This window comes from Xiphophorus couchianus, chromosome 7, assembly GCF_001444195.1.
Source record: "Xiphophorus couchianus chromosome 7, X_couchianus-1.0, whole genome shotgun sequence".
Classification (NCBI taxonomy): Eukaryota; Metazoa; Chordata; class Actinopteri; order Cyprinodontiformes; family Poeciliidae; genus Xiphophorus; species Xiphophorus couchianus.
This window is the reverse complement of record NC_040234.1, coordinates 26645942-26669095: the sequence shown is the minus strand read 5'-3', so window position 1 is coordinate 26669095 and position 23154 is coordinate 26645942. Positions and strand designations below refer to the sequence as shown.

Here is a 23154-nt window from a genome sequence, read left to right as displayed (position 1 = left end):
ACGTTCTCTCACTGAAAACACAGCAGAAACTTTTAATCAAATCTACTCTTCTTCCTCACCCTTAAGCTGTAATGATGTAGATAAGTTGGTAAATGATTTTCAGTCTAAAGTTTCAGATATTATTGATTCCATTGCCCCAATTAAAATGAAGGTTGTGTCTGGTAAAAAGAATTCTCCATGGAGAAATACACAAACAGTTAGATCTGTAAGACAACTCTGCTGTAGGGCAGAACGAAAATGGCGTAAAACTCAACTCCATGTTCATTGTGACATATATAAGGAAAGACTACGTAACTATCATTTAACACTAAAACATGCAAGAGAGGCTTTCTTTGCAGATGTCATAAACAAAAACATTAACAATGCTCGAACTTTATTTGCAACAGTTGACAGAATCACAAACCCTCCTGTGACGTTACCGCCTGAATTCCAATGTATTGCTGCCTGCAACCAGTTTTCCAGCTTCTTTTCAGAGAAAATTCAAAAAATCTGAGGATTAATCTGCACATCCACTATAAAGCCAGTACCAATGCTGTGCCCAAACAAAACAAATACAGGAAAAATGACCCAATTTCAACTACTTAATTATAAAACCCTACAGGAAATTATAAGTCAACTAAGCTCCAGTTCCTGCTGCCTGGATGTTTTACCCACAAATTTCTTTAAGAAAGTCCTGCCTGTTGTTGCTAATGATCTGATCCAAATAGTAAACTCATCTCTCTCATCAGGCGTTTTCCCCCAGGCTTTGAAAACAGCAGTACTCAAACCACTTATAAAAAAGTGGACAAATCACTACTGCAGAATTACAGACTGATCTCCAAGCTCCCATTCATCAGCAAAGTTATTGAAAAAGCTGTGTAAACAATTAACTAGCTTCCTAACTATAACCAACCGCTTTGACTCCTTCCAGTCTGGTTTTCGTGGTTACCACAGCACAGAGACCGCCCTCGAAAAAGTGTTCAATGACATCCATATAAATACGGACTGTGGCAGAACCACAGTGCTGGTTCTGTTGGACCTCAGTGTTGACCATGACATATTACTGAATCGACTGGAGAGTTGGGTCGGACTCTCCGGTCCAGTGCTTAACTGGTTTGAATCCTACATAAAGAACAGGGATTTCTTTGTTTCAAATGAAAACTTTTCATCAAAGAGGTCAAAGGTCACATGTGGGGTACCCCAAGGTTCAATCCTAGGACCCCTTTTATTCAATATTTATATGCTCCCACTAGCTCAGGTTATAACAGGAAATAATATTAGCTACCATAACTATGCAGATGACACACAGCTCTACATTACGATGTCACCAGGTGACTCAGAGCTCATCCAATCACTGAACAGATGCTTAGAACAGATAAATGTGTGGATGTGCCAAAACTTTCTCCAGCTGAACAGAAACAAAACTGAAGTTATTATTTTTGGACCTAAAGAGGAACGATCTAGAGTTATAGATCTAGAGTCAATGCACAGCTTCAGTTATTACAACTGAAATCCAGCGATCAGGCCTGAAACCTGGGAGTAGTGATGGACTCTGACCTGAACCTTCAGAGCCACATAAAGACAGGTACAAAGTCGGCCTTCTATCACCTGAAGAACATTTCCAGGATTAAAGGACTAATGTCTCAGCAAGATCTAGAGAAACTCATCCATGCCTTCATCTTCAGTCGTATTGATTATTGCAACAGCGTCTTCACAGGTCTGTCCAACAAATCAATCAAACAGCTGCAGCTGATCCAGAAGGCTGCTGCTAGCGTTCTGACTAAAACCAGGAAGATAGAGCACATAACACCAGTTTTAAAGTCCCTCCACTGGCTCACTGTAGCTCAAAGAATAGACTTTAAAATACTGTTGTTAGTTTATAAATCACTGAACGGCTTAGCACCACAATACATTAAAGATCTGCTGTTGTTGTATGAACCTTCCAGACCTCTCAGGTCTTCTGGTTCTGGTTCTGCTCTGCATCCCCAGAACCAGAACCAAATGAGGAGAAGCAGCTTTCAGCATCTATGCACCACAAATTTGGAACAAACTTCCAGAAAACTGTAAAACAGCTGAAACACTGACTTCTTTTAAATCTCAACTGAAAACCCTCCTGTTTAGAATTGTATTTGAAATGTAATCAATTACAAATTTATTGATGTAACTTGACTTAATGATTGATTCTATGTTGCATTGTGATTCTGTGTTTGTAATGATGTAAAGCACTTTGAAATGTCTTGCTGCTGAAATGTGCTATACAAATAAAATTTGATTGATTGATTGATTGATTGATTGTTAATAATGAAAGCAGAAATATAATGTCACATCAGTCGTGTAAGTTTTAAAAATGTCATTGTGAACTTAGACTGGTTGGCCAGTAGGTGGCAGCATAAGGAGTGATAAACATGACAACGCGATACTTGCATTACCTGCATTATTTGTAGTCCGATTTCTCTGACGCATCAGTGCGTGCGTTCGTCAATGAAAGTCATGGAAACGACGTTAGCGTCCTCAAGCCTATAAATGACGCTGACCTTCTGAGTTCTTTCCCCTTTGCGACGGGACTTTTGAGAGAGACGCCTGAAGGAGCCTTTACAGCCTCGGAAGGTTTGAGCTTGTTGAAAAGTCTGCTGTGCAAAACTTGTTAAAGAAGCACTTGCTGAAATACGCACTTGCTGAAGAAGCCCGTGGATAAGAAACCTGCGAAAGACGGTTCCTGGCCAGGAGAAGCACCAACAGGGTGACCAGCTGGAAGGTTAAAATCGTTCTTTTATTTTTTAATAAACCAAAGCAAGTTATTACTAAGACATTAGTGACTTGTTTAGTTTATTTTGTGTGTGTGTGTGTTTTAAAGAAATACTGACTGCTGTAGAAAAAAAAAGACAAGTAGCATTCTTTGCTAGCATAGATCGTTCTTAACTAATGAGGCTTTTTCTGAACTGAATTTCGCTGGAAATGTCAGGAATGTTAAACTGTGGTGTAATAATTTAAGAAATATATGCATTTTACTGAATTATAGTCAAATTAGTTAAATTAACGTCACATTTCTGGAAAATTAGCATGGGTTTTGACCGTTATTTTTTGAAAAATGCCATGATAAACACTCAGTTTCCATGGATACGCTGAGTGAAATACTTTAAATATTTAACATTAAGTTTTGACCGTTATTTTTTGAAAAATGCCATGTAAACACTCAGTTTCCATGGATACGCTAAGTGAAATACTTTAAATATTTAACATTATTTTTAAAACACATTCAAAAAAATAGTATTTACCTTTATAATAGTCTATACTTTAATTATTTAATTTCATTATTTTTTCAAGAAACGGACATGTTGATCTGTTTTTTATTATTGTTATTATTTTTAGCATAGCCAGGAAACATGAATTGATTTGAAAAAACAGAAATGATGATATTTAATCTAAGAGTATCAGGTTTGATGACTTTGGTGTCCAATTCTTTGAAATTTTGATGACTTCTTTAAAGCATATAGCTTTAATAGGTCTCTTGCATTTGTGTTAATTTAAATTGTTTTGTGACTTATGTGTTAGCTTATTGACATTTGTGGATAAATGTCTGGGATATGAACATTAGTGTTTGAGAAAAATTGTTATGCTGGTTTGAAAAAAAAACAAACAATAAGATTTCTGTCCAATTCTTGGCTTTACTTTTGTTTTTTGTTTTTTTGAAAAATGCCCTGACAAACATACTTGGTTTCCATGGTAATCACATCAGACTAGCGGTTTATTAGGACACTCGAAGACGCTTTACATAAAATTTCCATTCATGCACACGTTCACACACTGATGATATTAAGCTAATGGATTGTAGCCACAGATGTTATATCGTGCCAGCAATAAACTCCAGCTAAAGGTGGGAGAAGTGTCTTGCTCAAGGACACAACGACAGAGGCGGACCATTGCAGGGCAAACTCCTACCACTGTTGCCCCAGTAATAAGCATTATAAGTGTGTGTTTGTGTTTGTTAATGATAGAACATTAGTAGGCAATGAATCGTGTATAGACATACAGTAGTTATCATCAATTAAAGCTGATTTTAACAAAGAAAATAATGATTTCTTTGTAAAAAAAAAAAAAAAATCAGCTTTGATGACTTTGGTGTCCAACTTTTGGTAAACTGGATGGTTCTTTGTTCATTTAAAAAAAAATTTAAAAAGCCCAGAAAAACATATTTAGTTTCCATGGATACATTGGTGATATTATTTTAAATGACTTCAATAAAAAATTAAGAAACACTTTTCAAATATGTGCCTCCTCCTATCTAATGATAGACTTTAATATATGCGTTTAGTTTTATTACATGGGTGAACTGATTTTAAAAGAATAAAAAAAACATTATTTGAGTTGGTTAAAGTCAGCTTTGATGACTTTGGTGTTCAGTTTTTGGAAATTACAACTCTCTGTCTAGGAAAATATAATTTGCATTTTTGGGGTGCAACGTATTTGTGAGTTAATTGAATTTGTTTTGTGATTTATATGCTGGTTATTTGAAATTCTGGAAAATGTCAGTAATGCTGACTGGAGTTGTTTTGGTTTGAAAAAAGTTTTGGAACCAGCTTTTTGAAAAATGTTTGTAGTCTCCATGGATACATTGAATAAATAACACACAACTTTATTCTTAGAAAAAAGAATACAGGTAACAATCAATGTGTACCTGTTGATTTCACAAAGTAACTCAATTATTTAGTTTATTGTAATTACTCAAGACCAGAAAAACAGTGTTTTGCTCCATTGCATTTATGTGACGTATCATTTTCAGAAGTTACTTGAATGTTAAAATTCATTAGAAAAACATTGATCTCGGTTTCAGTTACTCTGGTTGTGATTAATTCGTTAGTTAAGATTTTTTGGTGAGAATGTGGGGGTTTAACTCTGCTTATCTGGTTTAAAAAGTTACTTCTGATTTTAGAAGATCGGTTTTGATTTATTCAGATCTTTGGAATGAGACTCAGTGTCTGGTCCAGGTTTCAGAAAATGCCTCAAAAACACATTTGGTCTCCTTGGATACGTTGCTTGAAATAAAATCTTAATACTTGAATATTAGAAAAGTTTTTAGATATGTATTTCTCCTGGATTATCTCTAAGTAGTTTAGATTTAAACTTATTATTGTTTCATTTAATTTTTCTAAGAAAGAGGAGTTTTGAATAATTAGTGGTTTAGGAAATGCTGTGTTGGTCCTTTGCATGTTTGGCAGCTGTAATATATTTTCACGCTGATTACGTTTTCAGAAAGAGTCGGCAATATCAATAGTGGTGTGGTGATTGGAAAACATTTTATTTTAGTTTGAGAGAATTACTTTTAGAGAATCCATTGTTGATGTATTTTGTCTCCATGGAGATGGTAATATTGAAAGAAGCATTTGGAGAAAAATAATTGTGTGAACATTCATCTGAGTTTCTTGCTAGGTTGTGTGCAGCCATGATCTTCAGACTGATGTAATGAATTTCATAACACTACCTTCAACCATAACTGAGCCATTTGGAGTAATATTAACATGTGATAATAAGACTTTGAGGCATCATGCACACATAAGGGATGCAGATTATTATTTTCATTATTTTGTCTGGCTTATCTCCAGACAAAATATAATGGCCATTTTAACACTGGATATGGATTTCTAAACCAAATTAACAGTTTTATTTTTGTAGGAGGGAGCCCCTGGAAACGGAGGAAAGGCCACTTATGTCGGCCTGTTTATTTAGATCCCCAGTCTTTAAACTTAATTAATTTTACAGGTTTACATTTCTGCTGTTGGCTATATGTGGGAGTATGAAGGTAGTACTGATGAGGTGTCAGACTTGCTGTCTTTGTGATTGTGAAAAATTGTGGAGCTCAAAGGAATTTAGTTTGATTAACTAGAATTAACATTTTGGTAATTTACAAATGCTATTGGAAACATATATTTCTAAACTTTGATACTTTTAAAGTATCAAAGTTGTGTAAGCAGTGATTTAAGTGTAATAATTATGAATGGATCACATATCTTATCCCTGGCTATTGTTAAGAATGATCAAATGTACCTGAGCATCAAAGATTTGTGAGGATGGGTTGTTATATAAAGGTAAACTGAGTAACTTGTTGCAGTCTTATTTTATTCACACTTATGGCACAATCTAAGATTACAGGTGTTTCATTAGCTATTAAGACATTCTAAACACAGTGTATAGCTCTTTAATTTATGTTTCCAAATGTTTAATAGTTTATGGTTAGGGATGAATTGCCAATAACTCTAAATTTGATTTGTTGTCTTTAATGATTGATTGGTACCAAGATGAAGCTGCAAGTTCGTTTGTCTGAGTGGCGATGCTCCGTACATGTTTGATCATTGAGTTTTAGAGTGTGTTCTGGTTTTTATGTAAAATTGTATTTTTTGCTGTTTTTTTTGTGACTAAAGATAAGCTATATTTGTTTTATCTCTTAATTCCCGTCTTTATTGTATAATCAAATACAATGGCATAGCAATAATATTGTTAATTAAATATATTCAAGAAAAACAAACACATTCACAAACCTGGGTTATTGTATTGTTGGTATTTCAGTTCCCTCAAAACATTGCTTTGGACTTTTGTGAAGGTCTAGATTCTGAATTATAGCTTTTTTTTGCTTTGTTTTTTCCTTTGCAGCTCAGACCATGGCGCTTCCAGCAGATGGATCCCCAAAGTTGGAGGGACTTCCAGACAATGGTAAGGAACACGGTAAGGTGTGGTCAAATGAAACCGACATGGTTTCTGAAGACTACGGAGAGGGGTTGAGGTTTGATCAGCTGAGCTCCGCTGTGGACCGTGGCAGTGCTGCGTCGCTGCACTGGCACTCTGAGATTCTTGAGATTCTTCCCCCAAATTTCAAATACATACAAGACATTGGGGTAGATGAGAAGCCTGAAGAAGACACGGCTCCTTGTACTTCACTTGAATTCACGTCTGGACTTGACAAACAGGAAGAGCCCATTTTGCGTTCAGAGAACTCCAGACCTATTGGTACCTCGCAACACCATCAGGTAGGTTTGGAAGAGGACGGGGCTTCTTTGACTTCTGGCCGCGCCAGGAGCATTACACAGAAGGTGGATGCTGCGAAGGAGGACAACCCACCATTAAAGCTTAGTTCTGGTACAGTGCTTCCTTCCAGCTTTAAATTCACATTTGGACATGACAATCCGGAAGAGCCCATTTTGCGTCCAGAGGACTCCATTCCTATCAGTGCCTCACCACAACCTCTGGCAGGTTGGAGAAATTTAGTGACTTTTTGCCGCGCTATTAGAATTCCAAAGAAGGTGGATGCTGCGAAGGAGGACAACCCACCATTAAAACTTAGTTTTGGTACAGTGCTTCCTTCCAGCTTTACATTCACATTTGGACCTGACAAACCGGACGAGCCCATTTTGCGTCCAGAGGACTCCATTCCTATCAGTGCCTCGCCACAACCTCTGGCAGGTTGGAGAAATTTAGTGACTTTTTGCCGCGCCATTAGAATTCCAAAGAAGGTGGATGATGCGAAGGAGGATGATACACCATCAAAGCCTAGTGATCAGGTAGGTTCGAAAGAGGACGTGACTCATGCGACATCTGTGACTGGCATAAACGGAAAGCGGACCAGGGACAGTGATGCTGAAGAGGAGCCCCCAGCCAAGAGGAGTAAGGACACTTGCTGAAAAGGAGCTCCCAGCCAAGACTGCACAGTGGTATAATGAAAATCCCATTTGGGATGAGGTCCTTCAAAGTATCGGCAGAAGGATGGCATGGAGATATGGTAAAGAATGGGAGGACGAGCCCATTCCGTCAACCCCTCTGTTCATTCCATACCGAAAGACAGACCATGAAGATCCTATTCTGTTATCCTCTGTCCTCAGTCCCTCACCAAGGACAGCGTGTGAGGATCCTGGTCTGTCATCCCCTGTCCTCAGTCCCTCATATAGAATGGCGCGTAAACTTCCTGTTTTGTTATCCCCTATCCTCAGTCCCTCAGCAAGGACGTCGTGTGAGGATCCTGGTCTCTCAGCCCCTGTCCTCAGTCCCTCGTATAGAATGCCACGTAAACGTCCTTTTTTGTCATCCCCTGTCCTCAGTCCCTTACGAGGGATGATGCAAGAGGATCCTTTTCTCTCATCCCCTGACGTCAGTCCCTCACCATCGACGCACTGTGAAGATCCCGTTTTGTCACCCCGCGTTTTCAGTCCTTCACCATCAACACACCGTGAAAATCCAACTTTGTCATCCCCTGACTTCCGTTTCCGGATGGAGACTGAAAAGGACATAGAAGAGGAACCAACACCTTCAACATCTGGTGGAACTACAGCAAGAGTGAGTTCCAGACACGTGTGGTTTAGACCTCGCTACGTTTCAAGTGACTCTGATTAGATTGGGATCCGTAAAAACTGAGGACCTATGTGGGAAGTCACATTAGGACATATCATCATTTCTCTGTTTTTTTTTTTGTTTGTTTTATTAAAGCCAATGGGTTTCTAGCAAGCCTGTGGAAGCCTTAGGTAGCGCCTTGCACCGGGGCTTTTCTTTATCCCGCTGCTAGATGTAGCATTTTAGATGTTGAGGATTCTGGCAGGACTCAGGAAGCCTTAGGTAGCGCCTTGCACCGGAGTTTTCTTCGTCTTTGTGTCTTCCTCTCATCTTCCCCATGTTTCAGGGTGAAATAGCGGTTCTTCCCCACGCGGTGCTCTCCGATATAGTAAATTATTCTATTCTGTTCCTCCACTAATCCACTCTCCAAGGTTTTAATCTTTCAGGTTTTAGCTGCTCATCGCTGGATCCTTTCGTCGTCGTCCATGTGGTTCCTGTCCTTCTGGACCCCTTGTTTTTCACACTGCTTGTAAGTTTTTCCACATTCACATGATACTGCTTGCCTCCTGCTGGTGGTGGGGACCATCAGCTTTACTAAATAAAAATAGAAATAGAAGTTATTAGTAATTTACAAAGTGCTCAACCACATAGAGTTAAAATTTACATTAAGTAAGGAATGCTTGCCTGACAATACATTGTATCAGAAACCAAATTAAAGCATCAGGACAATAAGAAATTAGAAGACAAAGGAGAACATAGTTTATGATTGAAGGATTTAATTAAGAGCTTTTATTCAGAGAGACACTAGAGAACAGGAACAGAGGAAAGGAAATGGAGAGCATGTGGAGTAAAGTTTTATGTAGATAAACTATTAATCTCATGAAACAAATAGTTTATATGACCAATAGCATGTTCATGTGTTACAACACAGAAAAATCACAAAAGAATAGACATTAAAAAAATACCCGACCCATGTCCAGACTTCTCAGATTTCTGATTCTCTGATCATCCCAGGTTGGATCTCCTCCGCCTGTAATCCTCCACCTTCAGCACCACCAGTCAGGTGGAGGAAGATAAGAGAATCCAGTTGACAAAAAAAGTAAGAAAACTTATTTTCATTTTAAATATGGATGAAATTGAGCTCAAATTTCAAAATTGTTCTTCCTTCTGTCCACCTATATTCTATTTGTTAACCCTGTTGTCTTTTCTCTGGATTTCATTTCTACATCAACTCATGTCACATGACATGAGTTGACCAACAATTAAAGCAGAAGACCAGCGCCGCCTGGAATCCTCCACCTTCAACACCACCAGTCAGGTGGAGGAAGATAAGAGAACCCAGTTGACAAAAAAAGTAAGAACGTTTACTTTTACACAACAAAAAATGTTCAACACACAGAACGTCGAGGTCAATATTCAAATCTATTTCCTATTTCCTGCTGTACTTTCTCCTCACTGACACTTTTGTTTTGTGTGTGTGTTTTTTTTTACTGAGTCCTTTCATAACAGCAGAGCTTTGTGTTGATGGAAGGAGGATCAGGAATAGAGCAGAGGACCTGCTGATCTACTGGTTCTAGTAGATTTTATAAATGGTGAGGTCATGATTATGACTTGATCAGAAAGTCTGATTCAGTCATCTGTTAGATTCAGATTCTGCAGATCAATGATGTCTGATCGTCCCAGGTTGGATCTCCTCCGCCTGTAATCCTCCACCTTCAGCACCACCAGTCAGGTGGAGGAAGATAAGAGAACCCAGTTGACACAAAAACGTAAGGAAACTTATTTTCATTTTAAATATGGATGAAATTGAGCTCAAATTTCAAAATTGTTCTTCCTTCTGTCCACCTATATTCTATTTGTTAACCCTGTTGTCTTTTCTCTGGATTTCCTTTCTACGTCAACTCATGTCACATGACATGAGTTGACCAACAATTAAAGCAGAAGACCAGCGCCGCCTGGAATCCTCCACCTTCAACACCACCAGTTAGGTGGAGGAAGATAAGAAAAAAAAGTAAGAACATTTATATCTACGCAACATGACTAATCATTTCAAATATAGCTGCGGAGAGCTGAGCTGAAAGTTAGAAACTGTCGCTGTCTGCTGTCTGCTGTCTGCGCATATTTTCCTCCTTAACTTTATCTTCTCTCTTTATTTCATTTCTCTGTGAAGTCATGTGATGACTGGAGTTGACCAACAATTAAAGCAGAAGAAGACCTGCTCCACCTGCTGATCTACTGGTTGTCACAGCTTGTGGGAAAGGTGAGGACATGATGATGACTTTGATCAGAAAGTCTCTTCCAATAATCCGTGATTTAGACAGAGATTAAGGAATGTGTGTCTGATCATGTGATGATTCGCCAGCATCACTGGACCAATCAGGCGAGAGAAGACAGAGAGGACTGAGGACTAAAACGAAAATACTCTGCCTGCCAAAAAAGGCAGACGATCCAGTGGCCCCAGGTTTACACACCATCTGCTGGTACTAAATACATTTTTTACAACCTTAACTTTTCAGCCATTCTATAGTTGAAATTATTTTCTTAATTATTCAAGAATTGAAACCTTGGTTTTCCTTCCATATAAGCAAAAAAATAAACAAATTTTAACGTGCAAAAAGTTTATTTACAGTGAGCAACGCTAAAACACTTTTATACATACAGTGCAGTAAACAATTGTCATTAAATTCCCCCCCGTTGTGACAGGTTTGAGGCAGACCGACCGCTGGGGAGATGGACCTCACCTGGCACCATTACTCTGGATGTAACAGGTAGGTGAGCAGAAACTGAAGCTGCTGAGACATCTCAGAAAAGTTTCAGCATTTAATGACGTGCGTTCGACTCTGCGTTTCTCAAATTTGTTCTTCTGTTTCCTTAGCTCGACTCTCCTGTCAATCAAAACATCAATGACTCTGGAAGTGGACAGCGAGGTTTCTGGTGCCTGGCTGGAGACAAGATTCTGATTATTCAAGAGCCAAAACAAAACGTCAGAATAAATAGTTAGAAGGCAGATTTGTTTTCTATTTGTTATTGTTTTCATTATTAATGCTCCATAACACAAAATTCATCAGTGCTGTAACTCTTGAGTTGAATAAAATGTTCTTCTTTCAATCTGTTATTTCTGGAGTCTTTTTATTTGAACCATAATCATTTTTGGAAACGTTATATATTAAAGGAACGCCCACATTTTTAATAGAACTTCATAACTGATCAAAGCACAAACTGGAGAACAGGTTTAAAAGAAATGTTTTTTAGTGTAAATTCATTTGTAGTTACATAAATACAAAATTCACATCTTAAAAACAAACACAAGCCAGTCACACTGAAGAAGTTTCCTGATGTTGACCTTCGACCCTTAGCTTCACTGAAGGGTTGGGTAGAAATGTTACCCAGAGAACGCTCTTTTTCCTCATGGACTCATAACCAGTGAAACAAACTGGAAGAACTGGAAGCTGAACCAGTTGGTGGATCAAGTCGGTCAACTCCAAGTAGCCAACACCGATCGCCTTTGAAGCTTCACAGCTCCGACTCTGACTTATGAAAACCTTTCCTCCAGTTTGAGCCGAGACTGTGGAAGGTTGTTTTTTTTTTTACGGCCTGCTGCTTCTTCAGTTGCTGTGAACCAGAGTGACAAACAGGAGGAGTGAGCAGAGAGAGACGGCGCCAGTCAGGACGGCTTTCACCAGCAACACCGTCCAGCTGCCCGGCATGAAGACATGAGACGGACATTACCGGCAAAATAATCTATTACAATAAGAGTTTGGCTGAAATATTTTGGCAACGACTGAGAAATATGAACCCCCCCCGAAAAAAAACTAAACAAAAAACAACCAGACTTAATCATAAAGTGATTAAGTCTGGTTCTTTGTTGACCGCTACACTGTGGTCAACAAAGAACCAAGACAGAAGCTACAAACCTTTAAGTCACCATGCCGAGTTATGAAACAAAAAGAAAAGCCATAAAGCCATGCAGTACATGAATCTTTTTGATTTTAGTCTTTTTTTCCCAGTTTTCCTAAATGATAAACCTAACAGTTAACATTTGATGATGATTAGGCCTGTCACGATAGCAAATTTTGCTCAACGATTAATTGTCTCAAAAATTATTGTGATAAACGATAATATTGTTTGAAGACCTTTTTACACTGATTTAATGGAAATGACATAATAATGCATGTGATTTCCTGCCAAAAATAGATACGCTTTATTTTCAAAAGAATATTTAACACTGGAGATGATAAACAAAATAAACAAAACAACCAAAAACAAAAATAAAATGGATTCTCAGTCTCCATTAACAAAAAACGCACTTGAAAAAAAAACTAAACAACATAAAGCCAAAGTGGAAATAAATACTGCATTCAACCAAAAGAATGCAGATTATGAAGTCTGTATATTATGTTGCCCTTCAGTAATAATTAGATTTAAATAGAGAAGATGGGCACATCGACTACCTGATGCAATAGTTCACACTACATGGTTTTTGCTGTTATTTTTCCCCTTACAACAATTTTAAAACTTGTGTGGTGTGTTACGGTAGATCATCGTTGCCGCTCCGATCTAAATCAGGGGTTTTCCCCACTGGGAGCTTAAAGCAGCCTGTTGAATGTGACAGGCAGCCAATCAGAAAGCAAGGATTCTCCTCAGCGCTTTCTGAGGGGAAATTACGGAGGGGAATCCCAAACAGCTGACACGGCGCAACCCGAAGTCCAGCGGATATTGGAGATAATATGTGGAAACAACATTAATGTTTATTTAACATGCAAAGAATATAGAAATGACAAGAGGAGGAGTTGGAGCTAAATTGCTACTGCAGTTGATAAACCCGGTAACTTTTCAGCTGTTCTTCGTTAACGTGACATAAATACTATAGGTTCTAATGATTTTCATTCAGTCAGGACTTTACGCTGACACTAGCCACATGCATTGCAGGTAGATTGTAGTAAAGCATTGATTAATACCTGGTTTTAAAATTAGTTCACTGGACTTGTAGCCATTATTTTGTTCCCATTGTTGGACATCACATGGTAGGATCGAACCGATCGAACCGTTATACCAAGGATTTCTGTTGACTAATGTTTGGTCTGTCAGGTTTTGAAAATGGGCCGACAATCGGCCGACAGGAGTGCGCTGAGCTTTACCATAAGGAAATGAGGAAGGGAGGGTCAGTGGAGAGCACCGGAGTTGAGCCTTTTTTCATTCAGTTTCATCAACAGAAAGAGAAAAAGGTCGGAAGAGACGATAAAGCCGATAATTAAAATGACGTCGATAGTTTTAATTTATCGTACGATTAATTGATTTACCGTTTATGGCGGTAAACTAGCCTAATGATGATGATGTATTTGTTTCCCAACCAGCTTATAGTATGGTGCGCTCTATAGTCCGGAAAATTAGATAGAAGTGAGCCTGATTGGTTGGTGTTTGATGACATCATTTAGTGTGGCAACTGTTCGCTGCAACAGTTTTCTGGAACTTATGTGTAGCACTACTGAATGTAGTTAAGGGACTAGATGGCACATAACACCAGAAGACTAGATTCATCTACTGGAGCTGTTGTCAGTAATCAATAAAACAATACAAAAGAATAAGTGCTTTCAATATTATGTATTTTAAGGAAAAAAAATTAAGTGAACACCACAAGACACAAACATACATGGAAACCAAAAAAATAAATAAATAAATACTATATATATACACACAGTACTGTAGTAGATCTTCTATATAGATGTGTACAAAGAGTCCTAACTTTCCCCGCTGGTCAGCACATTGTCTGACCGACACACATTTAAAAGTCCATGTTTTAATTGTCCAGTTATTTGAGATGAAAAATGTCCAAGCACAATTTGTTTCCACCAGAAAAGAGATGAATAATGGATTGTGTGTCTAGGTAGTGAGATGGAGGGGGAACCAGTACAGACCATCAGACTCCTACCAGACCAGTATGGAGTAAATTTCAGCTTCTCTTGGCTCCAGCCAGTTGTCAGAAGCTCACCATCCTTTAACCCTAACAGGGTCACCTGGCCTGTATTGAAATAAACAGGACCAGTAAATTACCAGCCTGCTAGTTAACTAGACTTGTTTCAGTTATTATATACAGAAATAAATGCAATTATATCCACAATCTAATCTTTCAGACGAATTAAAGATATCAGCATTCATCTCATTATTTTAAACACATATTGAATTTAAGAAGCTACAATTGATGATCAAACAATTAGCATTGACTACCACCACCAACATGCCAACCAAACAAACATTTGTGTTCACTACTCACCAATTCCATAAATAGTTCAGTGCATGACAACTTCATGGCTCCAAGCTCACTGAATGTTCAGATCTACATGATTTTTTTATATTGTGAGTTTTAAAAGTGCATAATAAACAAAGAGATAAACTAATTGTTTGGAAGAACAAACCTGTGGCTCCTTTGTCTCTAGCTCTCCCCCTCACACCTGACTGGGAAAGCTGGAGCAGGCCTGATTAACCACTCAAGATGCAGTGATTGGCTGAATGCACGGTGTGACTGACTGTCACTCTAGCCAATGGAGCACCAAAGGTGGGATTAAGGGCAGTTTTTACCCTGGGTTACATATGCAGTATGTTTGTTCACTTTCAATTACATTTTAATAACAGAACTTTATTGTGCTAGACTTGTCACGTTCAGTAGTTTTTATTTAGAGGTCCGTTGTTGAAGTACAAATGATACTACTGATGAAATGATACAAATGATGAAAGATACTACTGTATCTTTGGACCTAAGTTTCAATAAGTAGAAGTTCAGAAGAATTCTGAACTGCACTAAATATAAAGTACTACTGTAATTTCAATATTGACTAGTTGTCTCATATGTTTGTACATACAAATTAATGAACTTATTAACTAAGCAGGATTTTAGTCATTTTATGTATTTAAAGCTGCATTATGTTAAATCAACACAGAAATTCCATTGTGTTTGCTGATGCTGACATCACATCTATGGAACTTGTATGAATGTATGAAACATACATCACAAGCGTCTTGGAGTTTTTTCATCAAAGGAGAAATTTTTAACTGAATTTTCTCATTTGTGCTTGTGGATTTTAGAGAAGAGACACGTCCAAGAGTTCAAGAGACTTTTACTACATTTCAACTGAAATACTGTAAAAATACAAGAATGAAACGTAAGTATTTTCTTTGAATATTTATCAAGGATAACTTGATCACAATTTTGGAAAGATATTATTTTTGGTTTGACAGAATTATTAGTGATTTGTTAATGAAGATTGTTGGTTAGAAAAAAGTTTTTTCAGTTTAAGATGGAATAGTTTTGCTTCTTGTTTTATGTAAAGATTCAAGATATCAGGACTGTTGTTTTTTAGTTTTTTTGCATGTTTGATAAAGGTGAGATGGAAGAAATCTGGAAAAATTGGCCCCAACAGTTGACTTAAAGCTTTTTTGTTCAAAGTGATTTCATGTGAAAATGTGAAGATCACTGACTGTGATAATTGTCAGAAATAACACCGTGACTGGTTTGGCTCTAAACATTCAATAAATGAGAAATAAGTTTTTATAATTTAAAATTGAATAGTTTGTTTTCTGTTTTATGCAAAAATATAAAAAAGATTGTTTTTAGTCTTGTATATTTGACAATTTGTTTGAAATGACCAAAACAGAAGGTCCAAATCTTGACAAATTTTCTCCAACTGTAGATTTAAAAGCTGTTTAAAGTTAAATTTTAATTTAAGACGGAACAGTTTGTTTTCAGTCGTATGCAAAGATAGAAGAAAAATAAATAAATAAAAAAAAAAGTATTTTTTTTTCCACGTTTGATAATGGTGACAAGAATCAAATCTGGAAAAATTGAAAAGCTATTTAAAGTTATTTCATTTGAAGATCAATGACTGTGATAATTTCCAGAAATAATCCTTTGATTTGCAGGGGAATAAAGTTCAAATAAATGATAGTTTTAAATTTCATGAATGGTTTTAGGACGCTGAAACTGATCAAAAGTTATGTGATCTTGTCATATGTTTGATCTGCTTTGTGTTAAAGTCACTGACCAACTTTCCATGCCTCTGTTTTGGTTTAGACATTTTGAGAAGAAGTGTTCGACTGGTGCTAAATGGTTACTATGGAGCTGATGGAAAACCAACGATCTCTTATCATGAGACCAGCATCAGGTAAACAGAATCAACAGAAGTATTAAATTCAAGACATGGCAAAAATATTTCTTCCCCTTTGAACTTTTTACTTCTTTTCATGTAAAAACCACAAACTCATGTGTACTATTTAGCAATTTAGCAAATAAGAAAGAAATTGTTATTTTTTTGACAAATTTCTGTAGCAGTTTATTTTTCAGCCTTCCAATTGTGATGCATCTAAATTATGATTGTGATGTATGTTCCATACATACATCACAACTGCCTTCTGATGTCACTAATTAGGATTCAGTTAGGAATAGACACAGTGGAGGAATTCAGTGTTCAGTGACTGTAAAAAGTATTTATCCCCTTGAATGTTTTACTGTTTTATTACTGTTGAAATAAATAATGTACAACAAAATTTGGATTGTGACAAAAAAACAAAACAAAAAAACTTTAATGTTGGCTGGACCTTTGTTGAATTAGGTCAGTCACTTTTAAAAAGCATGAATATTTATGCAGCCACTTTCTTTAGGTAAAATATTTTTGTTTGTTGCTATTATTTTTATATAGATTAGTTTTCACTTTGATATTATAAAGTCTTTAGTCTATTTTTTAGACCTTAGTTTGAATGCAAATTCAAACTAACTTAAAAATATATGATGGGAAAAATAAAAATAAGAGGCTGTGCAGGAAGGGCTAATTTACAGCATAGGAAAATAATACTGTACATAAATTAAAATAGCAAACTCAGATCAAAAGAGATGTAGAACTAAGTATGACTGATAAAAAATGTACAAAGTTTGTGTTTGTAATGTGATAACGTTGAATTATAACCCAAGTCTCCCTTGAATAATAGATTCTTATTCTCAATGGTGACTTCCTGGTTAAGTAAAGGGTCATTAAAAACAAGATGTGAAAAAGTTCAAGGGAAGTGAATATTTTTGCAAAAATGACTTTGCATATTTAACTCAATAATCTAAGGATCTATGAATCTGTTTACATATTTGTATTTGTTCTACCTTGGCTGAACAGGAAGTGGACATACCGTCGGTATAACCACGCAGCAACAAAAGAGACGTCTTCAGGAAACATCAGCTGCAGCAGCAGCAGCAGCAGCAGCTGCAGCAATGAGGACCTATTGAAGTTCACGCTGAAACGTTGTTTTGTCAGCGTCACATTTCTTGTCTTGTTTTATGGTAAATGATTTTCTTCTACAAACAGCCAAGCACCGATATTTCTAAGTTTTGTAGAGAGTTTTTAGTCTGAAAACAGTGTCACTAATCCTGCCACCTTCTTCTCATTTCTCCTCATTTGTCAGGATTTGCCTGCATTATTGCTCCTCTTTCCATGGACCCTCTGGTTTCTTCACCCCCCACCATAAACACAGTAAGCTTTCTGTTAATCAAAACCCATATATGAATGTCCTCTTTAGTGATATGACCCAACATCTAACTTCAATTGTGTTTAGGTTTCGGTCCCAGGATGTGAAGATAAAGGAAGACAAATACAGGAAGTGAAGGATGTACTGATAGTCCTGCAGAATAAGATGGACTACCTTCTTCCATCGGCAGATTTGTTGCCCAACTTTGCTCTGAAATCACAAGGTAAGTCATTGCTATCATAAATCTGACTGAATGTTTTAAGCTTAGATGGTTTTAATTCACTTTCTGTGTGTGTTTGAAAACAGGAGCAAAGGTTTTACAGTGGAGGCCATTAGCCGCACATCCTGGCCAACTACAAAGATGCGGTTGGTTTGGGTTTGCACTAGAAGAGCCATTTATCCACCCAGACATTGTCATCCAGGTATGAACTGAACTGCAATCATAATGCAACATGAATACGAAGCAGAATGGTGTTTGTATGTGATGTAACAGTTAGAAGGTTTTTTGTTTATCATTTTAACATCCCACTGAAACTTTGAACTGGTTTTCTCTTCAGGGGAGGACTCGCCTAAATCCAGGAGAGTGCTGGGCTTTTGAAGGTTCCCAGGGACATTTAGCCATCGCCCTGTCCCACAGAGTCCTTATCAGTCACGTCACCTTGGGTCACCTGCCTAAAATGTTGTCCCCGACTGGTAACATCTGGAGTGCTCCCAAGGAGTTTTCTGTCTATGTAAGCCACAAGTATCTGAATATTAAACAGCAACACTCAGTCTAACTTTCAGACATATTTATAAGAATATTTGTCTAATTTTGTTTTGCAGGGAATGAGGGAACCTGAACAGGAGTGGACTCATCTGGGAACTTTTATCTATGAGCAGGATGGAGATTCGCTTCAGACCTTTGAGCTACCGGTATGTTTATCCCAGTTGCTTTTTTTTTATTGCTACTTTACTTAATCATTTGCAACATATTTATATCCATTGAACTTTTCAGTGTTTTCATGTTAAAAATATAAACGTCATCGTATTCTAAAGCTGGTAAATCTAGAGAGTCTTTTTCTCTGTTGTTGGAGACTTTAATGGCAATAACTCTCTGTTGCTCGGCTGCAGACAGCTTGTCTGCCCTGAGCGAGCAACAAGAGCGGCCATTAGCTGCCAGAAGCTTCTCCGGCTTCCTCAGCTGGTCTCATACAGTCATCCTCAACACCAAACCCTCACCAACACTCAGAGCAGAGGAGACCCATCCCATTCTGTGTCCACATCGCAAACAAATCACACATTTGTAAAACTGAATAATGCTATCGGTCAATGCTTACCAATCGCCTTGGTAACGCTGGCAACAACTCCTGAGTGCCACTGGTTTTAGGGGCGCTGTGCTTTGGTTACCTTAATGACAAAATCGTACCAAGCCCCACTGCTGCAACCAACAGAAAAATTTCATTCCCTAAGAGCCGATTGACCGATGACGATGAGACCAGTAATGAGATGATTTTAGGCAAATTAATGCCCAGCTGAAAGATTTGCACAAAAAATGTCCTTTTGCACAGAACATGCTATCTATTTAGATAGAATGCCAAATAACATATTTAGACAGTTTGTCAGCAAATAAAAAGTTGATTTGGGGATGAGTTTCACTTTAAGTCTTCTGCAGGTTTTCTTCCAGGACTGATTTGTATTTATAGCTATTTCCATCAGCTGATGAAGATCACCCTCATCACCTTCCACTTCACAATTATATGCTTCTTTGTGTTGGACTATTACATAAAATACCAATTAAATACATGAACATTTGTGGACGTATGACAAAATGGGAAAACATTGAAGCAATGTTGGTGGTGCTCTTGCAATGCTTTGAAATCTCAAACTATTTTGCCTCTAATAAACTCCCTCTTAGCTCTACTGTACTATATTAAACTAATACATCATTTTATCATTACAGAGCCATGAAAAAATGGCCTTTAGCTCCATAAAGCTACAGATAAACAGTAACTGGGGCCACACAAAGTACACCTGCCTCTACAACGTCAGAGTCCACGGAGAGATCGCATAATGAAGAGGTGGAGAAAGAGGATGGATAGAGGGTAAGTATGGACAGAGGTAAGTTTTGAGACTCAAATTATTACATTTCTTTTGGAAAATTGTTATTTTTCAAAATGCCTGCCAATTAATTAAATTAATTGACAGACAAGTTTTTCTACCCACAAAAACCTTTGTGAGTAGAAAACAATCATTTGTTAATGGGTAAAAATTAGAAGCAGAAGAAAGAATTAGGGTACAAAACAGGGGTTTAAAATTTCAACAGTGTAGACATCCATTTCATTCATACATATTTTGCATATCTGGACTACATGTGCCTGCATTTTATTATAACTACAACTAAATTATAGATATGTAGGCATGCACCTCATGTGGTCGCCGGGGCAGAAACACGGGCATGGAGGAGTTTGAAGACTTCATGGAGAACAACTTCCCTATGGCTTCAAGGTGATTCTGGGCCACCACCTGGCATCTCAGAAAGAGGAAGTGGTACAGCAGCAGTACTGCTTACAGTGGGGATGCTGTGCTGCTGACCTCAGCTTGGGACAGTGTGGGTTGGTGGGCAGAATACTTTGACGGTCTTATCAATCCCCTTAGTGCATGTCTTCAAAGTCTGGGGATTTTGGTCTGGCTCTCCAATCTCTGGTGCTTAGGTCACTGAGTTGGTTAAAAAGCTACCAGAGGTGCATGAGATTCGCTTCAATTTCCTTAATGCTCTGGATATTGTGGGGTTGTGTTGGTAGACATGACTGCAACATTGCATGGACATCAGGGGCATTTCCCCTGGATTGGCAGTCCGGGGTGGTGGTTCCCCTGTTCAAAAAGGGGGACTGCAGAGTGTATTCCAAATACAGTCGGATCACACTCTTATGCCTCCTTGGTAAGGTCTATTCAGTGGTTCTAGAGAGGAGGGTCCGTTGGATAGTTAAACTTTGGATTCAGGTCTTCATCCTGGTTGTGGAATACTGGACCAGCTCTACACCCACAGCAGGCTCTTAGAGGGTGCATGGAAGTTCGCTCAGCCAGTCTACATCTGCTTTGCGGACTTGGAAAAGGCGTTTGACTGTGTTCCTCTGGGAACCCTGTGGGAGGTTTGCTAGGCTCTCCCAGTGGGTGTCAGAGCTTGGCCTGCATTGCCGGCAGTAAATCGGGCTTGTTTCTGGTGAGAGTTGGCCTCCGCAAAGGTTGCCCAGATCCTGGATTCTGGACAGAATCCCTAGGTCCTTCTGTGGAGTTGAGGTATCCGTTTTGGTGGCCTTTGGATTGTGTCTCTGCTAGTTGCAGACGATGTGGTCCTATTGTCTTCATCAGGGCGTGACCTACAGCCTTCGCTGGAGCAGTTCGCAGCCGAGTGTGAAGCAGCCAGGATGAGGATCGGTGACCTGTTAGATCACTGTATGACCGGTGTCTGAGCTTGGTCTTCATTGCCGGCAGTAAGTCGGGCTTGCTTCTGGTGAAAGTTGGCCTCCGTAAAGGTTGCCCATATTCTGTTTCTAACTTTAATGGACAGAATCTCTTGGTCCTTCTGTGGAGTTGAGGTATCCGTTTTGGTGGCGTTAGGATTGTGTCTCTGCTATTTGCAGACGATGTGGTCCTATTGTCTTCATCAGGGCGTGACCTACAGCCTTCGCTGGAGCAGTTCGCAGCCGAGTGTGAAGCAGCTAGGATCGGGATCAGTGTCTTGTTAGGTCACTGTATGACCGGTGTCAGAGAAGTTTAAATATTGTGGGATTTTGTTCACAACTGAGGGAAAAGTGGAGCAGGCGATCAATAGGCAGATTGGTGCAGTGTCTACAGTAAAGAGGACATTATCTGCAAGCAAACCCAGATAAGCAAAAGAAAATGGATTGATGGATGGATGGATACAACTAAATTGAACATTTGTAACAGAATGTTAATATTTTTTATATAATTGGGTTGGGTCGGGGGGTTCGGGGTGGGGGCGACCGGGGGGGTAGGGGGGGCTATGCTCTTGGCAACCATTGGGCACTGTCTATGGTTGTGTGGGCTCTCGTGGCTGGTCGTCTTAGTTGGGGTATTTGGCCTGGTTTTTTCTCATGGTTGTTTGTCTACTCTGGTTGTTAATAGTTCTGGGTCCTGGAGGATGTTGCCTGGGTTATGTTTGTTGTCCTGTGTTTGTGTGTCTTGCATTAACTATTTACAGGTTATGATGCTTTGGATCTGGAGCTAGCTGTTTTTTCTGTGCCATCCCTCTCTTCACCCCTCCACTGTGTGCTGCTCTGCTGCTGGATTTCTTCCCATGCTTGTCATGCACAGTTGAGTTTTCTCTTTAATTTTGTATCTTGTGATTTACACACACATCATGTATCAATATTCTTGCTAACTTTGTGTTTTGTGTTTCTGCAGGTCCCTGTCTTTGTGTTTGTGTCTCTTTCCTATCATCTTTTTCTTCGGCCAGTCGAGGCAGACGGCTGCCCGTCCTGAGTCTGGTTCTGCTGGAGGTTTCTCTCAGCTCAAACTGAGATTTCCTCTCCACTGTCGCTATATGCTTGCTCAGGATGGGGGATGTCATCAAATTGGTTTCATGATCAATTTGATGGGGTTCGCCGAGGACCCCTCCGGGGAATCGTCACCTTAACGTGGTGGAGGGGTTTGAGTACTCCAGTGAACCTGATGGCTGTCTATTATTATTTTTATTGTATTTGAATTTTTGCCATTAGAGAACTTATGATCTCTAATGGCAAAAATTTGAGACCTAATGGTCTCTAATGTCAAAGATGGCTTCAGGGGTGGAGTCAACCAAGAACGATTCAAACTCTGTCCTCCCAAATGAATAAGGAGTTTTCAGCAGAAAATGATGCAAGCTTGAATTTATTCCTTAGGGGCCAAAATGAGGATCCCCATGTTATTGACCATTCCTGTTAGGTAAATTGTATATTATTATCAAATATTTGTTGGTTCATGCGCCTTTATAATGTTCTTGTCTTAAATGCTTTTATTTGTTTCATGTTAGCATAAAGAAAGTTTCTGTGTTGTTGAATTACTTTGATTCCTTTCTCAGAAGGCCTCTCTGAGGAAGAGCAGAGAACCGTTTTCAAAATGGTTATCGCTCAGCAGAAACCTCTGCATCCTTGACCTGTTAGATAGATATAAAACCATCGCTGTGAAGACGTACAACTTGCTCTGTGTTATCCTGTGTCTGGAACAGAATGATCCAGTGTGTAGATACCATGTGTTTTGTTAGTGACTAGCATTTGCGTTGCAATCATGTGACTGAAGTGTTTTCCCCACCCCTTTGAGATGCTCTCTGTAACAGGGATCCTAACAGCAATAAAAAGGGAGAACGGACACATATGTTTTGAG

At 38.5% G+C, this 23154-nt stretch overlaps 2 protein-coding genes across 4 annotated transcripts; both read left to right on the top strand.

Annotated features, from left to right (window-relative positions):
* The first annotated feature begins 2376 nt into the window (after nucleotides 1-2376).
* Nucleotides 2377-10391, top strand: LOC114147510 (uncharacterized). Of its 3 annotated transcripts, XM_028021964.1 has the most exons (5): nucleotides 2377-2734; nucleotides 6625-8821; nucleotides 9307-9646; nucleotides 9802-9884; nucleotides 9976-10054. In XM_028021964.1, the coding sequence occupies exon 2, from the start codon at nucleotides 6633-6635 to the stop codon at nucleotides 7647-7649; it is 1017 nt and encodes a 338-aa protein (XP_027877765.1). In that variant the 5' UTR covers nucleotides 2377-2734; nucleotides 6625-6632; the 3' UTR covers nucleotides 7650-8821; nucleotides 9307-9646; nucleotides 9802-9884; nucleotides 9976-10054. The 3 variants fall into 3 exon arrangements, with proteins under 3 accessions (XP_027877765.1, XP_027877764.1, XP_027877766.1); XM_028021963.1 differs by having other exon boundaries at nucleotides 9307-9884; XM_028021965.1 differs by lacking the exons at nucleotides 9307-9646; nucleotides 9802-9884 and having other exon boundaries at nucleotides 9976-10391.
* A 4987-nt stretch (nucleotides 10392-15378) lies between these two features.
* Nucleotides 15379-18638, top strand: LOC114147566 (sperm-associated antigen 4 protein-like). Its single transcript, XM_028022048.1, has 7 exons — nucleotides 15379-15449; nucleotides 16358-16448; nucleotides 17445-17608; nucleotides 17731-17798; nucleotides 17881-18016; nucleotides 18100-18215; nucleotides 18351-18638. Exons 1-7 carry the CDS (start codon nucleotides 15443-15445, stop codon nucleotides 18567-18569), a joined length of 801 nt encoding a protein of 266 aa, XP_027877849.1. The 5' UTR covers nucleotides 15379-15442; the 3' UTR covers nucleotides 18570-18638.
* Nucleotides 18639-23154: the final 4516 nt, after the last annotated feature.